The sequence below is a fragment of the Mesocricetus auratus genome, unplaced genomic scaffold (assembly GCF_017639785.1).
Source record: "Mesocricetus auratus isolate SY011 unplaced genomic scaffold, BCM_Maur_2.0 Super-Scaffold_100013, whole genome shotgun sequence".
Lineage (NCBI taxonomy): Eukaryota > Metazoa > Chordata > Mammalia > Rodentia > Cricetidae > Mesocricetus > Mesocricetus auratus.
The window spans coordinates 27839518-27857729 of record NW_024429196.1 but is presented as its reverse complement, the minus strand read 5'-3'; the positions used below and the strand labels follow the sequence as shown (position 1 = coordinate 27857729).

General features: G+C 41.9%; 1 protein-coding gene across 1 annotated transcript in view; it reads left to right on the top strand.

The window, feature by feature from the left end:
• The first annotated feature begins 1205 nt into the window (after positions 1-1205).
• The window catches only part of Itih2 (inter-alpha-trypsin inhibitor heavy chain 2), a 34834-nt gene continuing 17827 nt past the window's right edge, over positions 1206-18212 (top strand). Inside the window, 9 exon segments of the mRNA NM_001281662.1 lie at positions 1206-1392; positions 2596-2670; positions 4648-4680; positions 6120-6289; positions 10868-10972; positions 12181-12343; positions 14622-14729; positions 15340-15468; positions 16893-17009. Of these exon segments, the coding sequence (NP_001268591.1) occupies positions 1309-1392; positions 2596-2670; positions 4648-4680; positions 6120-6289; positions 10868-10972; positions 12181-12343; positions 14622-14729; positions 15340-15468; positions 16893-17009 (984 nt within the window). The 5' untranslated portion in view covers positions 1206-1308.

Below are 18212 nucleotides of genomic sequence, written 5' to 3'. Positions count from 1 at the left end.
CCCTGCCTTCTCTATGGAGGGTCTGTGCTTCTCCAGGTCAGTGGATTCCTCCCTTGCATCGGACATGAACTTCTAGTTTGTTCCTCATTCTAGGATATTTTCCATCCTCCTCCACTACTGCAGTGAGAGATTCCAGGATGAGTGCCATGCTTTCTTTTATGCATTTGGTACCCAGTACACATAATATATCCTCCACTGATGTTTACAGTGAAGGAACTAATTCATTAACTGTCTTAGCTATTCACTCAGCGTCTCCCCATCATTTGTCAATGTGCTTGTTGTCCACTTTTCATATATATAGATTGTTCATGTAATTTTCCCTTTAATCATTTTCCAGAAATTTGTATTGGTATTGTAATAACATAATAGCAACGTTATAATCCATAGTTTATATTTTCACCTCATGACTCACCAAAATGATGTAACCACTATGCCAGCAGAGATGAGGGGCAGCAGGAAGGGACACTTCTGTTTATGAGCATCTTCCCTGAAGAGTGATCCCTGGTTCCCTGCATCCTTCCCCTGCATCCTTCCCCTGCATCCTTCCCCTGTATCCTTCCCCTGATCTTTATATGGTGCAAATACTCAGTTATCAAAGTAAGAGTGGGGGACCAGAAAGCAAGAATTCTCTCCTCAGAAAATCACTATATTTCTTCTCTTACTTTTCCTAAATGCCTCTTGCTGTCTTTCAATTTTTTTAGATTTATTTTATGTGTCTGAGTATTTTGCCTGCATTTATGTGTGTGCACAATCATGTGAGTTCTGGGAATCGAACCTGGGTCCTCTGCAAAAATAGTAAGTGCTCTTAACCACTTTGCCATCTCTACAACCCTCCTGCTTTCATTTAACTGAAATAATTTTATCTCCAGACATTGTCAGTTTAGCTCTTCTTCCTGAGTTTATTCCTTAGTGTCGTTCCTTACTTGGACCTTTAAAGAGGGTGATAATTATCTTCAGGTCTCTCTGATTTTAAGATAAATTCGAATCAGCATATTCAAGGGAGGGGCACACAACCATCTAACCCTGGGTCTGACCCTGACTCATCCCTGCAGCCCAGGGACTGCTCCTGGCTTTGCTGTTTGAATAACCCCCACTGTCCCTTCCACCCCCACAGCTCAAGTTTGAGCTCCAGAACAAATATTTGTCCTGAAAATTTGAGCAAAGTTAGACGGCTCTCTTCTTTTTTCTTCTTTTTTAAAACGAACTGCTCTCCTCGACAGAATAAAGTTGCTGTGAACTTGTTTCAGTAGGAGAGGGATTCTCCCCAGACCACCTCCTCTAGAGCGCTTGGCACAGCTATCCAGCAAAATGCAGCGACTTGCATGCGTTCTCATCTGGCTATTTCTTTTGGAAGAACAAGCCTTCGAAATCCCCGCAAATGAGTACTCTGAAGTAAGTACTTCTGTGGGACTCCTAGCTATTGGTCTAAACAAATGGGCTGTAAATAACTGAATGCTATTCCTATTCAATAAACTTGTTCTGTGTAGAACAGAAACTTAGGGGAACATTCATCATCCAGTAGGAGCTTCCTGTTACAATTATGGTATATTTACCTCTTAAGACATTGTCAGGTTTTTGCATGAAATTTAAGTCAATTCAGTGGTCAGATATCCTGGTGTAGCACATATGGAGCATAGTTGTTGCTTTTTTATATAAAAATGTGTGTAACAACAGGCCTATGCTAAAGGGTTGCCATAAGAATTAGGAGATGTACATAAACTACCGGGCACAGCACATGAACTGCACTTCTTAGTGATTGCTAGTGTTGTTGTATAGAAATACTGTTGCTACTCTTTTACTCGGTCACTCTCAAAGCATCACTGTCTTTCACGCCTAAGCAAACTATTATTTTTGTAATAAGAACACTTTAACTATTCTGAAGAAAAGAAGGTGGCAGCACAATGGGAAATCAGCAGGAATGGCACCAGGGGTCTCAGGTCTCCACTTGAGACCCTGTATCACCCCAGGGTAGGATAAATCTTGAACTGAGCCATTCTTACTATGACACAAGAGCTATTTCTCTGCCAGCAGAGGAACATGTGTTACAGGATTATTCTTGAAAATAACAAGAAGTGGATTGCACACAAAAATAATAGAGAAAATGTGTTTTTAAGAGGAGAAAAATTACTCTGCTTAGAAACTATTACATTTTCCAGCAGTCTAAAAACCACAAAAAAATGTGTCAGAAATCTCAGATTGAAGCCAAAACACCCAAATATGTTTGGACTTTTTCAGTAATTTCTAAACAGCCTTCTTTTCATACCTACATCTGTCCAGTATCACACAATTAAAGCCCCCTTAATCCATCCAAGGGCTTTTTCAGGCACCTTTTCTCATTAGATTGCATGTCTGTCCTATCATCTTCAGGAACACTCAAAATCTAATTCTTACACACAACAAATTTGAAAGAGTTCATTTCCATTTACTTATGTCTGAGACCTAACTAGCAAATATACATGTTAAAGAAATTATTATATTAAAAATAAGGTAGTCCAATGACAGAGGGAAGAATATAAAATAATACAATGAACGTAGGTTGCCTCTCTTCCTGTAGATGATTTTTAAAAGAAATGTGCATCCTCAACTTTTTTTAAGTTCGCAGGATACGACAATCTTGTGGAACTGGCCCCAGACAAATTCCCATTTGTGCAAGAGAACAGAAGATATCAGGTATAGTAAATTTTATTCCAAATGGGGAAAATGGATGAAAGAGATCATGACTGGAGAAGAGGTAAAAGATGACTCTTTATGTTCTCAATAATTTGTTTTTTTCTAACAGAATAGTCAAGTATTGTTACACACTTGTCAATGTGATGTACAAAGAGAATTTTACATTGTTTTCCAGAAGCTTCTACCTTTAAAGGACACAGTAAAGTCACACATTCTCCTTCCACTGGTTGTTTAGTCAAAGGAAGAGCACTTTGGTCCAGAGAACTAGACATGCTTGAGGCCACATCCTGGGCGTTGCTGAGGAGAAACAGAAAATCTCCTCATTTGTGGGGTGGGGGTGTTCCGCCATGCCAGCAAGGGTTTGACTTCTCCCACATAGAGCCACATACTGAGAAAAGAGATATTTATGGAAATAACACTAAGCTGAGAGATGACTGGCTTTGTCTGGGTGTGAATGTTTGACTTTCTAAAGTCCAGCTTTTATAGATCAATATTATTAAAAATCCAGTAGGCAGAACTTTGTGTCAGGATTTTTATCTAGCCTCTGGTGTTAAAACTTAGTTATCCTGCACTCCTGGAACCTAGTGACAGAGATGGAAGAGTGATGAGCAAAGGGGTCAAGACCATGATGGTGAAACCCACAAAGACAGCTGACCAGATAAGGGGGAGCTCTTGAATCCCAGACTGATACCTGAGAGGCCAACAGGCGTCTGATCCAGACTCCATGAATGTAGTCTCAGTGAGGAGGACACAGATATCACTGGGGCCTTGGGTAGTAGATCAGTGTTTACCATGGTTTATGAATGATCTTTGGGATCCCATTTCAAATAGAGGGATGCTCTCTCAGCATGGACACATAGGGAAGGGCCTAGGTCCTGCCCTGGATGAAATGACAGACTCTGGAGATCCCCCCCAAGGAGGGCCTCACCCTCACTGGGGATTGTGGGGATTGGGTGGGGGGGCTGGAGGGGCTGGTGGAGGGACAAGGGAGGAGGGGTGGGAGAGGGAGCTGGGATTGACATGTGAAGTATTCATGTTTCTAATTTAAATAAAAAGATTTTTAAAAACTTAGTTATCATAACGTCTAAAAGTGTTGGGTATGGTGGGACACAGAGTTACAGGGCTCTGGAGTCTAGGACAGGAAGATTGCTGCAAAGCTGAGGCCAGCTTGAGATACATGGTAAGCTCCAGGACAACTTGAACTGCAGAGTGTCTCAAAGACAAATGAACAAACAGAAACTCCAAAAGACAACCCTTGACCTGTGTCACACAGCATCCACTAAAATATCAGCCACCCAAAATTAGCCCACATATAACAATGGACTCATTTTCTAATCCCTCAGACATTAGATGTTAACTCATAACTCTTAAGCTGTTTACCTTTCAAAGACAAGTGATGCCCTTTGTCCGGGCTCACAGGACCCTACTCTTGTGGCTAATCTTCTAACACTGTAGCATAAGTAAGGGCATAGAATTTTCAAGGTACCATTTACTGTATGTGGCTCCAGGGATAACAGTCTAGGAAATACATTAAAGTCCCTGTTCTCCCGTAGCTTAGTCTAAAAGGAAAAGGCAGACCTTAAACGGTTCCACACTTAGGATGGGTTATTATGAGAAAGGTTAAGTGCTCTAAAAGGAAAGTGCACAATGCTATGTAAACAGTAATGGAAGTTAACTTGAGGCTCAAAGATTTCATGGAGAAAGTTCTTCTAAAGCTTTGACTTGAAAGGTTTAATAACATTCTACCATAGAGCAACGTACATCCCAACAAAAATGACTGAGAAAGTTATTCAGAGAAACTCACAGGTGGGAAAATCATTTTCCGTAATACTCCAAATTTATGTCTTACACCAATGAATGACTTGTACCATAGTCTGGAGGGAACATAACTCTCTGACTGAGAACATGGGACTTTGCCTTGAGGGAGTAAGCCTCAAGCCGCTGAAGAATGACTGCCTCTCTGACTTGTTTCCACAGAGAAGCCTTCCTGAAGAATCAGGGGAGATGACGGTAAGTTGACTTTGATTGTGTCACAGATTGGTGTGTGAATGATTTTCCTGTTAGTTATTAACTGGAAATCAATCGAGGTGTTTCCTTTGTCTCTGTCACTGGAAGTATTGACCTAACTTGTGAAACTTTGCCTTACCCAACTCTGTTTGGAAGTGCTTCTGAAGCTCAGCTCTGACTAGCACAGGGCAGGTGTCACTGTGAGCTGAAACACCTTTCCCATCTCCTCATGCTTTACTAATGATACAGCTTTATCAACCATATGTATTTAATCCTGACTTAATACCTTTGACTTAAAACTACGATGCCTGATAGCTATGGCAAGCCAAAGAGTGCCTATAAAAAGTCACTCTCAGGCAGCATGGCTCAAGTCCTAAAAGGTTTAGAGCGGACCTTCCCATTACAAGAGAGCACCCAACACAAGTGGGTTGTAATGACTTCCTTTTCTGAACTGAGAGTTTCCCCGGAGAAGCAGGGGGAAGGGTAAATACATTGGCCTGGATTTTATCTTAGCTTGAGATAGGCTGGGGTCTAACTAGTTGGAAGCATTAATCTCAGAGAACAAAATCTGAGAGATAAGACCTACTAGTGAAGTAAGCAAATCTTCTTGAGGATGAAAAAAGCAAAATCTAACAGGTCACATATTGCCATGGAACTTGCAGCCCTCAGGAACATCCTAAAGGAGATACTCTTCATGCCTGTCCTGTGGTCATCCTGTTTTGTTTTGTTTTCTTAAGCTGGGGCTACCTTCAACCCATAGAGGATGGGAAAGGAAGTCCAAAGTATTATTAAACAAATAATGAGTAAAAATGCCCAGTCCAGGACAATTTTGTTCACTATGTACAGACTTCAATGTTCCCTTAGCTTGTTTTATTACAAAAAAAGAAGCAAGGGATGAATGTGTAATAATAATGGATGAGATTGAAGGAAATAGGTAGCAATACGGAGTTTGGGAGTTGCATATGTAGTTCATGCAACAGCACCCCTGCTTGCATTTCACTCTGAAGACACAGCCACTCTCCTCTTTTGACCCTGTGATCCCCACCTCGTCTCCCTAGTTACAACTATGCATTAGAAATTACTTCCTGAGCTCTTTCCATCCATCTTGCTTCCCATGTCCATTTTCTACTCATATTCTAAAATGATGGAAATGAGGAAAACACCATGAAAGGAAGAAGGCAGAGACGTAGAGAGGTGGAGAGACAACGAAAAAGGAGGAGACACATCAGAACAGAAAGGAGGAGAAACGTCATAACAAATGACCCATCTCTCTCTGTGAGGTATTTCAAGGAGTTAGAAGATTGCTTAACAATGCCTGAGTTGTGTATTTACCAACTACCCTAGAATTGTTCTTAACAAGTAAAATGGACCACTTGGAACATCATATACATAGTGCCATGTGGTATTTTGTTGTTACAGCTATGCTTTCTTGACAATTTCAGGACAATGTTGATCAAGTAACTCTTTATAGCTACAAAGTCCAGTCCACTATTACTTCTCGGATGGCCACCACTATCATCCAGAGCAAACTGGTGAACAATTCCCCACAGTCCCAAAATGTTGTGTTCGATGTTCAAATCCCCAAAGGAGCCTTTATCTCCAACTTCACCATGTGAGTAACCTCTGTAGAACCAGGGATTGGATGTTCCTCATGGACTTTGGGGATATACTTACCCTGATGGTTCTTACACTCAGCTGTGGCTCTACTTTGTGTCATTATGGGATAAGTTGGTGTGTGTGTGTGTGTGTGTAAGAGAGAGAGAGTGTGTGTGTGTGTGTGTATGTGTGTGTGTGTGTGTGTGTGTGTGTGTGTGGTGGGCAGAGGTCAACCTGGGGTGCCTTCCCTCACTCGCTTTCTTTTATTGAGACAAGATTCCTCACTGGCCTAGAACTCACCAAGTAGGCTAGCCTACCTGACCAGAGAGCTCCGGGGATCCACTGGTTTTTGTATCACCAGTGCTGGGGTCACAAGCATGAGTTACCATGCCCAGTCTTTATGTAAGTGCTGAGCATTGAACTCATATTTGCACAGCAAGCACTTTTCTGACAGAGCCAACTCTCCAGCCACCACCTGTCCTCTATAACTTGCTGAAGCAGATGTGAGACTCTTACTACAATAGCCATCTTCTACTCCCATTTGTATGTGATTTGAGAGAGAGAGACACATGAATCTTAGAGGATATCATATGAGTATGTTTGTAGTAAGTCAGTTCTGTGTGCCACTCATTAATTTGGGAGGAAGGAGTTGAGAGCCAGCAATTAAACCCAGTCTCATATCCAGTGTTTGGATGTCTCTATGACATCTTTAATGAGTGGGTTATAAAGGCTAGACTTGACTTTTTCCTTAATCATAAACTCACTGGTTCCTGAGGCAATCAACTCAATAGCTGACAGCTCTGTTAGAATAATTTCTTATGCTTCATTTAAAATTTTTCCATTTTCTACCCAATGACTCTGTTACTCACACAGAAGTTTTAAAGCTCTTCTGCAAAGTGGATATTGAAGTGCTCATGGATGAAATGGTATGAGGTTTGAGATTGGCTTCCAAATAATCGAAGTGGGAAACAACTGAGTACAGATGAACTAAGATTAGCCTAATATTCATAATGAATACCAGTGATGCTTTCATGTTGGTCTCATCCTATTGATATTTTTATAATTTTGAAATTTCTCTTAATAAAAGAAGTTAACTACTCTGCTATCATTAATAGCTAAGTCCATTGTCCATTTGGAGCATTTGTATGTGAAAGTTAAACAGTGTTCCCACAGTGGTTGGAATGGTTGTCAGCACCTGGACATCGATGTGCCCATCACCACAGTGTTCTTATTGATCAGTGTCCCTTTAGACTACCTGGAACAAGTACATTGCTCTGCATACAACCTCTTCTTTTTTTCTTAATTAAGACCTTAGGTTGAATTATTTCTCATTTGCTTTTTTTCTTTTATACACCAAGGTAATCAGTGGTATTTGTCAGTGAATGAGATAAAAGGGTAAGTTTGCAAGTTGTTTTGACAAGCAAGTGTTTTGAATGATAAAAACTGTAGATCCATCTGGGTGGTGATGGTAGACACCTTTAACCTCGCGTCTCAGAAGGCAAAGACAGGCGGACAGCTGTGACTTTGAGGCCAGCCTGGTCTACAGAGTGACAGATAAACCCTGTCTCAAAACAAAACAAAACAAAATTATCAAAACTTAAGAACTGTAGATCCATGTTAAGTATATGTCTTTTTTTGAATTTTAAATTGCATTTATCTATGCATTGTGTGTGCGTGTATGCATGTGAGTGAGTGAGTGAGTGTGTGTGTGTGTGTGTGTGTGTGTGTGTGTGTGTGTACATGGCAATGCCTCAGCAAATTCATAAAGGTCAAAGGACAACTTGTGGGAGTCAACTCTCTCCTATTACTCTGTGCATCGTGGGAATCAAACTCAAGTCACCAGACTTGGTGACAAGTGCCTTTACCTACTGAGCCATCTCAACATTTCCTAGGTTAACTGTGTTTTCTAAAATGAAAATTTATAAATATGGGGAAAAAGAATTATGCAGATTGGTATCTTTTGACTTGTCTTAAAATTTTACATTTTTTGAAAGAGTATTTATAAATTCCATCCTGCCCTCACACACCTCTGCTTCCAAGTGCTGGGGTGAATGGCATATGTCACCATACCTGGCTTCTAAGACAATTTCTGTTAGCTCTTTCTAGAAGTAAAGGGGAGGGGAAAGTTGTCTACATTGCTGCTATGTGGCACCATGTATGTAAATCCTATTTTAGGCTATTCCAATAAATTATTGTAATTAAACCACATAATTAGAATTAGAACTTATTCTAGGTATTTTGGGGTTCAGTTTTAATTCATTCATTTTCTCTCTTCCTTTCCCTTCTTGAAGTAACAAAAGACAACACCATGAAACGTACATTTATTTTGGTCTGCCTTTACTTGGGTTGAATTTATAGACTAGAGAAGATAGTCTATGTAGACCTTAGGATTAGCCAAAACATTCTTCAAGATTAGTCAAGATCCTAAACACAGGCTAGAAAGATGGCTCAGAGGTTAAGAGCACTGGCTGTTCTTCCAGAGGTTCTGAGTTCAATTCCCATTGATTTGATGGGAAACCACTGGTCTGGACACTTAACTTCGTTTTTGTTCCTGTTCTGACCAGCTTGAGTCAGTCACTCATCTCCTTAGGTCTAATTTCTTTCATGTGAAAGATAAAGCCTGGGAATGTTTTTCCAACCTGTATACTTATTGGTACTTGGGGAGGAAAACCCTTCAGGGATGTTATCCCTCCTGTTATGGCATTTCTAACATTCTTGGTGACTTTCCATTAAATGCCAGTGGCACTTCCCAGTCACCATGGCCACCAGAAACTTTTCCACCTACTTATAAATGTTTCTTCAGGGAGATGATCCTATTTAAGGACTATTAAGTAAAAAGTACAGAATTCTATTCCTCCAAACACCATTACTTGGTGAGAATTAACTACAAGTCAACGAAGACTAAGATGGATAGAGGCAAAGAGACAAAGAGAAAGCAGGGAATCCCTGAGAGAGATGTTAAAGAGATAAACAGGAAAGAAGAAGAAGAAGAAGAAGAAGAAGAAGAAGAAGAAGAAGAAGAAGAAGAAGAAGGAGGAGGAGGAGGAGGAGGAGGAGGAGGAGGAGGAGGAGGAGGAGGAGGAGAAGGAGAAGGAGGAGGAGGAGAAGGAGAAGAAGAAGAAGAAGAAGAAGAAGAAGAAGAAGAAGAAGAAGAAGAAGAAGAAGAAGAAGAAGAAGAGGAGGAGGAGGAGGAGGAGGAGGAGGAGGAGGAGGAGGAGGAGGAGCAGGAGGAGCAGGAGGAGCAGGAGGAGGGGAGGAGGAGGAGGAGAAGGAGAAGGAGAAGAAGAAGAAGAAGAAGAAGAAGAAGAAGAAGAAGAAGAAGAAGAAGAAGAAGAAGAAGAAGAAGAAGAAGAAGAAGAAGAAGAAGAAGAAGAAGAAGAAGAAGAAGAAGAAGAAGAAGAAGAAGAAGAAGAAGACGCCGACAACAACAACGACAGGCAATGGTGGCGCACACCTTTAATCCCAGCACTCAGGAGGCAGAGGCAGGCAGATCTCTGTGAGTTTGAGACCAGCTTGGTCTACAAGAGTGAGTTCCAGGACAGCCTCAAAAGCCACAGAGAAACCCTACCTCGAACCATCCCCCAAAAAAGAGATAAACAGAAACTTTTAGGGGGGTTCACCGGGGCTCTCCTTCATCTTTTCACATTGTTTTCTATCCTTCCAGGACAGCATAACACCCTGCTTAATTGGTTGATGCTGCTATAACTAACCACTACAGGCTGCGTGGGTGTAAACAACAACAAAAATATTATTCTCACAGTGTAGGAGGTTGGAAAATTAAAGATCAGGGTGCTGGCAAATTCAGTGTCTGGTGCAATCTCAGTTTCTGGTTGATAGATGGTTTTCTTATGTCTGTCTTCACATGGAGCAAAGAAGAACGAGAGTTTGGGCTTTTCTTTTACAAGGGCACCCATCATACTTGTGAGGGCTTCTCTCTCATGACCTAATTACCTCCTAAAGCCTCAACTTTCTAAATCCATTACAGTGGGAGGAAGAATTCAATTTACCAGTTTTGGTGGGATAACTTCACTCTTTTGCACCAGACTATGCTTAATTCTTAACTCTCCAAAGAGTGATCTGATAAAAGAAATGAAAATTCAATGAGTGGCTTATCAGCCACCTCTCCTAGGTACCTGCCACATTCAAAGGGCATGTACACATCCCCATGCTTCACCCAAAGAATATGATTTGAATATGGAAAGTTTAAACACAGAGTAGTACATGAGATAAATGTGGGGAACTGAAACCCAATTTAACTTCTCTCAGATCACAGGCAGATAGTCTTGTCTATACATTACTCAAAGAGCACTCTTGTTTCCTACAGATTCAAAATTATCATCGTCCTCATTCACGAAATCTAATTGATTGCTTGTTCTTTATTAGTTTCCCTAAAACTACTAATGTGTCGCTGGACGGTAGTGGCACACGCCTTTAATCCCAGCACTCAGGAGGCAGAGGCAGGCAGATCTCTGTGCGTTCAAGGCTGGGCTGGACCGATAGCCTCCAAAACAATACAGAGAAACCCTGTCTCGTAAAAACAAAAAACAAAAAAAGACTACTAATGTGGCCCATTGTTGTCTTCTGTCTATTCTAGGACCGTTAATGGTATAACATTTACAAGCACGATTAGGGAGAAAACCGTGGGCCGAGCTCTTTATTCACAGGCAAGAGCAAAAGGCAAGACGGCCGGATGGGTGAGGTAAGGGCTAAGGATCAGGGCTTGCTATCTTGCCTGCATACCTGCTTCCCCCTGCCCCATTCCTCCCAGAGCACATCAGGCTCCAGAGTGCCTCAGAGCCTCAGAAAATAGCCAAGTCCTAGTATGATAATTAGAATTAGGTGTCTCTTGCTGCTTCCTCTTTAAGACTCTAAGCAAGTGCCTCAAAAAGCAACCGTCGTACTGGATTTGGCAGTAATTTACAACACAAGAAAACCCACAGAATCAACTAACCTGGGCACATAGGAGTTCACAGAGACTGAACCAACAACCAGGGAGCCTGCATAGCACTGACTTAGACACCCTGCATATATGTGATAGATGTGTAGCTTGATGTTCTTGTGGAACTCCTAACAGTGGGAGCAGAGCTGTCTCTGAGTCTTTTATGGGCTCATACTGTATTGCCTTTCCCAGCCGTAATACATAAGGAAGTGCTTAGTCTTACTACAACTTGATATGCCATGCTTGATATCCATGGGAGACCTGTCCTTTTCTGAATAGAAAAGAAGGAGGAGTGGAATAGGGTGGGGTAGGGTAGGGACTGGGAAAGAGGAGGGAGGGGAAACTGCAGTTGGGATGCTAAGTAAATAAATAAATGTCAAAAGTGTTTAAGTAGAAAAAGGCCTTACACTGGAAACACAGACTCAGTTCTATAAGACACTGATTGATACTCATCCTCTGTAGATCTCCCAACATGTAACAAACTCAACGTAAGTCTCTGAATGCAGTGGAGGGCATAAACACCATTTTGGGAGATACCTAAACTTGTGTTCAGGTCCTGGTTCTACAGCTGACTAGTTGTGAGGCATCTTGTGTAGGTTCCTTACCCTCTATGAGCCTCACTTACCATGTGAAAGTTAAAGGTAATGACATCAGCTTATATAACTGCTGTACCAGAAACGATACATGGTGAGTTCCTTGAAAACCAGTACCCAACCAATGGTCCTTTGGCCAATGACACTCAAATCAGTGAGAAGCCAAGAAATAAATAAATAGGCCAGATGGGAAAGGTTAACGATCTTGCTTTGATTAAACTTATCTCCAACTTGCCCTTTTCTCTGATGTGTCAAGTTCATGAACAACTGAGCAGATGTGGTCAACCAGGAAAAAGATAAGAACTCTGTCGAAATTTTGTGTCTTGCAACTCCTTCATGTGCGTGATCATGTGTGTTGGGGTCTCCCACATCCAGGAGCAGAACTCTTGATATGGAGAACTTCAACACCGAAGTAAACATCCCGCCTGGGGCAAAGGTGCAGTTTGAACTTCATTACCAGGAAATGAAGTGGAGGAAGCTGGGATCCTATGAGCACAAGATTCATCTGCAGCCAGGAAGGCTGGCCAAACACTTGGAGGTGAGCCTGGGTTTATACGGTCAGCAGTAGTGCAGATCTCTGCTTTATTTTTGTTGCCGCCACCACCGATGGTGTTGACGCCCTTAGCTCTGAAAGGCAATGTCGTATACTGAAAAGGTTTGGGGTTGGAGTAAACCACACCACTTTTCTACAGGTCCCAACACCAGCTTTCCTTATGGGGTCACCACTGTACTGGCTGCCATAACAAGTTATCACAGTGTAAGCCAAAACCACAGAAAATTTGTTCTCACAGGCAGGCGGGAATCTGAAGAGTGCACACGAATTGTCCACGGACTGAGAGGATGAATTAATCCTTATGAAATTTTAATTCCCAGATGGAAGTGTAGAACACATACTGTTTCTTGCTTCTGGTATCTGACAGGTTCTAGCATCCTTGGCTTGTGGCTGTTCTATTCGAATATTTGTTCCTAATCTGAGAATCTCAAATCTCCTTCTGCCTTCCCCTTACTAGATTAAGAGCTGAGTAGCAGAAGATGACTTCCCCCTCAAGATCCTTAATTTAGTCACATTCCTGAAGACTTGTTTCCAAGAAAGTTCAAGCTGGCCGGTGGCAGTGCAAGCCTTTAATCCCAGCATTAGGGAGGCAGAGGCAAGTGAATATGAGAATTCAAGGCCAGCTTGGTATAGAAAGTAAGTTCCAGGACAGCCAGGGCTACACAGAGAAACTCTGTCTCAAAAAAGCAAACAACAACAACAACAAAACAAATAATTTTAAATTCAGATTCCAGGGTTTGAGTAATGCAGCCTTCAAGGAGCCACCACTCAACTCACAAAACTAGCCTTCAGTTCATCTGTAAAAGATGTGCTATCTGAGATTTGAGTCTTGTAGCCACCAGAATCAGAAGCCAAATAAATTTTTTGCCTATAAGGTTTCCATTCACAAGAGTTTTAACATACCTGAGTGGAATAATATACTGTTTTTCAAACTGTTCTATTACATACCACCACCCCCCACATACACACAGTTGAAACATACAGATGAAATACTCATACACATAAAATAAAACAAAAATATTTTTAAAACTCTCACGGTGCTAGCATCCTGGAGAAGGGCTCCTGGATTACTTATAATATGGTGAAGAAACAGGCAGCCAGCTCTCTGCAGAAGAAAGAAAACATATGAGTGACCTCCCTTTATACCAGTTTCCTGTCTTGAGAACTAACTCACTCCACAATGCCATCATTCACCCCTTTTGAGGCGATAGACAGTTGTCTTGCATAAGGCCCAATCTCTTGTTTGTATGTATAGGGGGCGTATGAATGTGTTTGTGGCTGCACTCCCCTGTGTGTGTATGCAGGTAGAGGTCAGAGGTTAGTTTCAGGTATCTTCTTCTCTTGCCTTTTACATTTTTTTCGAGACAGTGTCCTCTCCTAAACTGGGAGCTCATTGCCTGGCCAATGAGTCTTCAGGACCCTCCTATCTCCATCTCCCAGTGCTTCGGTTATAAGTGCATGCTGCCCCACCCAGATTTGACACGAGTAATGGGGATTAGAATCTAGATTCTCATGCTTCCCTGGGAAAGCACTTAGCCCATTCAGCCATCTCCAGCCTGAGGCCCACCCACTTCAGCTATTGCCACACCTGTGACCAAGTTTCCAGCATGTGAACCTTTGGGAGGCATATTAAAGTCATGCCCTGATGGGTAGTGTTAATTGTCAACTTGACAGAATCTAGAGTCACCTTGGAAAAGGGTCTCTGGACATGCCTGCTGAGGGTTATCTGGATGTAGGAAGACATATTTTAATTGTGGTGGGGACACTCTTGATCAGGGCATCCTGGATGTTGTTAAATGGAGCTGTATTCAAGTTCAGCAACTTGTATTTGTCCCTTTCTGTTTTTCTGACTGGGTGTAATGTGATCAGCTTCATCATGTTCCTGCTGCATTCACTTCCTCACCATGATAGACTGTACCTTGAACTGTGAGTGAAAACGAACCCTGTTCCCCTTAAGTTGCTCTTTGTCAGAGTGTTTTATCACATCCACAAGAAGAGAACTAAGCTGTCCATCCAAACCACAGTCAGGGAAAATAAATCCTGGGGGAAGTGAGGTGGTAGAAAGATATTGGGATGCTAGAAAGGAGTTAGCCACTGCCCTGAGGTAAATCATATCCAGGAAGGAACATTCCAGAGTGACAGTGAAACCATGCTGGGAAAACTGAGAGATGAGAAAAAGCATCAGAGGGCTCAGCAGTAACCTTACTTCCTGCTTTAAAGGTCTCCAAAGACTTTTGATTCTGACACGCACACTCCTTTTCAGGTGAACGTGTGGATTGTTGAACCTCAAGGGATGAGATTTCTTCATGTTCCTGATACATTTGAAGGCCATTTCCAAGGTGTTCCAGTCATATCCAAAGGACAGAAGAAGGTACCTGATATATTGCACATTGCCAGCTGTCTGAGTGGCTCTGGCTCTTTTTCTCCTGTGCTTTGTGTAGTGGGGGAAAAAAGAGTGGTCTGTGCTGAGGTCGAAGGCTAACTAGCATTAGTTTCCTATTAAGTGTAAATGTAAAGTAAATATGGAAAATAAAGCGACACTTCCAGTTATATAATTTCACTTTGTCCATTTTGGAGTCTGCTTTTTCTCAAGTCATCTACTTAATCAGTAGTTAGAGACACTTTTCACATAGAGAATTTTCATAAATCACAAGAAATATTCATTTTAATTGTGTTTGTCTTGATGGTTAGAATCCTCTAGGAACTTACACAGACTCCAGAGCTGGGAGCCATTCCTTCCATGGCATCTGGAGGGAAATTCCTTGAATCTCTTTTTTAAGGCCTGGTACCTGGCACACAGCACTGCAGCTTGTTGGAAGGTCCACTTGACAGCTCTAGTACTGTCATTTCCAAAATTGTTAGGCCAGTGGATGCTGTCAGCGGACTGTTTTCCTGTGTACATGATCAGGGACAATTGCCAAACCCTCACTGATCAGTATATGAGAGCAAAGATCAGCTTCTGCCATCCCTGTCCTTTGCAGGCCCATGTCTCCTTCAAGCCCACAGTAGCACAACAGAGAAAATGCCCCAACTGCACTGAAACTGCAGTGGATGGAGAGCTGGTGGTGATGTATGACGTCAACAGAGAAGAGAAGGTTGGGGAGCTTGAGGTGAGTACCAACTGACTCCAGGAGAACTATCAACCTAAGACCACAAGTCTCACTGCAGTTGAACAAACCCCTTGGCCTGTGAGTCACTTTTAGTTGTCAAGGAAAGTGTTCAGGATACAGAGAAGAGACTAGGATCATATTTTTCTGATATTCAGCCAAGAATCATCCCTTATGCCATAAAACCAAATAAAAGCATCTATAGAGATAGGTTAGTTGGTAAAGTATTTGTCGTGCAAACATGAAGACCTGAATTCAACCTCCAGAACCTACATAAAGAACCTGGGGGTGGGACTGGAGAGATGGCTCAGAGGTCAAGAGCAATGACTGCTCTTCCAGGGGTCCTGAATTCAATTCCCAGCACCCACGTGGTGGCTCACAGACATCCACAATGAGATCTCGTGCTCTCTTCTGGCATGCAGACACACATGGGAGCAGAACACCTTGTACATAATAAATCAATAAATCTTTTTAAAAAGAACCTGGGGAGGTTGGCATGCTGATCTACTTTAATTTCTGTTGCTCTGATAAAAAAAATACCCTGACCAAAAGCAAAAAAAAAAAACTTTTGGGAGAAAGGAATTATATTAATTCAGTTTACAATTTCAGGTTATAGTCCATCATAACAGGGAAGTCATAGCAGCAAGAGCTATTCATATCACATCTATAGTTGAGCAGAGATAAATGAATGCATACATGCTCGGTTGCTTAATTGTTTGAGCTGAGATAATGTCTCTACTCTTGTGAAATTCAGAATCCTCCTAACAAGGGAATAGTGATGCCTACAGTGGGCTGGGTCTTCTCACAACAGTTGACTTAATTAAGACAACCCCACATACACAGACATGCCCACGGGACAACCCAATGTAGACAATTCCTTTGAGACTCTCTCCTTGGATCACTTTAAATTGCATCAGGTTGACAAAGTTGACCATCAGCGGGTGTCTGTTCTCCCCTCTGAGTGCAACTCCCACTACTGGTACTAAACTTATCTCCCAGGGTCCAGTATAGATGCTATTTCTTTGGAGACTTCCATCCTAATCATAACACTTAGCATGCTGTGCTGAAAAAAAACTTGTTAGCTGTCTGTACCCTCGCTGGTTGGGACCAATGAGGGCAGAGACAACCTTAGTCACCATTGCTTAGCAGAGTGCCTGGACAGAGGCTTGAGATAAAGACTGAGTGAAGTGAAACAGGGCAGAATGAAACAGAGTGGGGTGACAGCAACACCAAGAAGGGCTTGGACTCCCAGAACAGAGAAGCAACAGAAACATCAGAAGAGAAAGACGGGTACATGCCAAGCTTCTACCTCTGTTATTATTTTCATCTTCGGGGACTCGTGCTTCCTTCTCCTGTAGTCTCCAGCCTCCATTCCCTACCTTCCAAACATTGGTCGCCATCTGACTCACACATGTTTGGTTTTTCAGGTATTTAATGGATATTTTGTGCACTTCTTTGCTCCTGAGAACCTGGACCCAATTCCCAAAAACATCCTTTTTGTTATTGATGTTAGTGGCTCTATGTGGGGAATAAAGATGAAACAGGTAAGGACTCTTTGTTTGTGGTGGTAGGTGAGTGTCTCACTTTCTGTGATTCTCTTTAGTAACACAGTTCAACCTTCTTTCTGACTCCCTACGCAGAAACTGAACTCACCGGTGATCAGACTGAGGGTGTCAGGCCTTACCAATTTTTTGAAGTTATTGTATGTCCACTAGGATGATTCCAAAATCAATGTTTCCCCAGGGAAAAAAAACCTTTTTACCTCCACATTTCCTCCATCCTTTTCCTTCTCTTGCTATTTTCAAATTCACCTTGTGAAAAGTTCCATCCTTATATAATGCCTTCTCACTCTGATCATGTCTCAGACGGCACTTGGCTTTAGTATATTGTCCTTAGTCACAAGTAACTTTTAAAATCCTCACATGACTATTGTGTGTGTGTGTGTGTGTGTGTGTGTGTGTGTGTGTAATATGTACTTGAGTATCTGTGTTTATGTAGTGCACATGAAGACCATAGATGAACTTTTGAGATATCCATCCATCTATTACTCTCCAGCTTTCCTTTGGAAAGAGTCTCTTCTCTGAACCCAGAGTTTAGCCTTTTGGACTAGAGTGTCTGGCCAGTGAGTCCCTGAAGCTCTGTGTATCTCCGCTCCTTTAGTGCTGAGATTATGTGTGCACACCACCACATCTGATTTTTACATTGGTATTGGTGATCCAAACTCAAGTCTTCATACTTTCACAGCAAGCTCTTCAACCCACAAAGCCATTTCCCCAGTCTATAATTTGTATCTGCATTGTCATTCCTTCAGGTGGTTGTCCTATCTCACGTTTTTCTAGTTCAGAGATCAACATAAGCTTATCCATGATAAATAGAATAGAAGCAAATCTAAACAACTAGTGAGGTGTTTGTTTGTTTGTTTTGTGTTTTGTGGTGGGGTGGGGCAAGATTTTGAGACAGGATTTCTCTATGTATTCCCTAGCTATCCTGGAACTTGCTCTGTAGACCAGGATGGCCTTGAACTGTCTGTCTCTGTCTCCCAAGTGCTGAGACTGAAGGAATTACCCAGAGGTGATTTTTTAATTTACTCATTAAGCCAATTAATTTGAACAATCAGCTAACTATTCCATCATTGGAAGCCATTTTCGACCACCTTAAGTAATTACTACTTGGTCACAACCCAAAAGAAGTCGGTGCCTTGGAAGATCCCCACCCACTTGAGCTTGTATTGCATTACAGATCCTCCA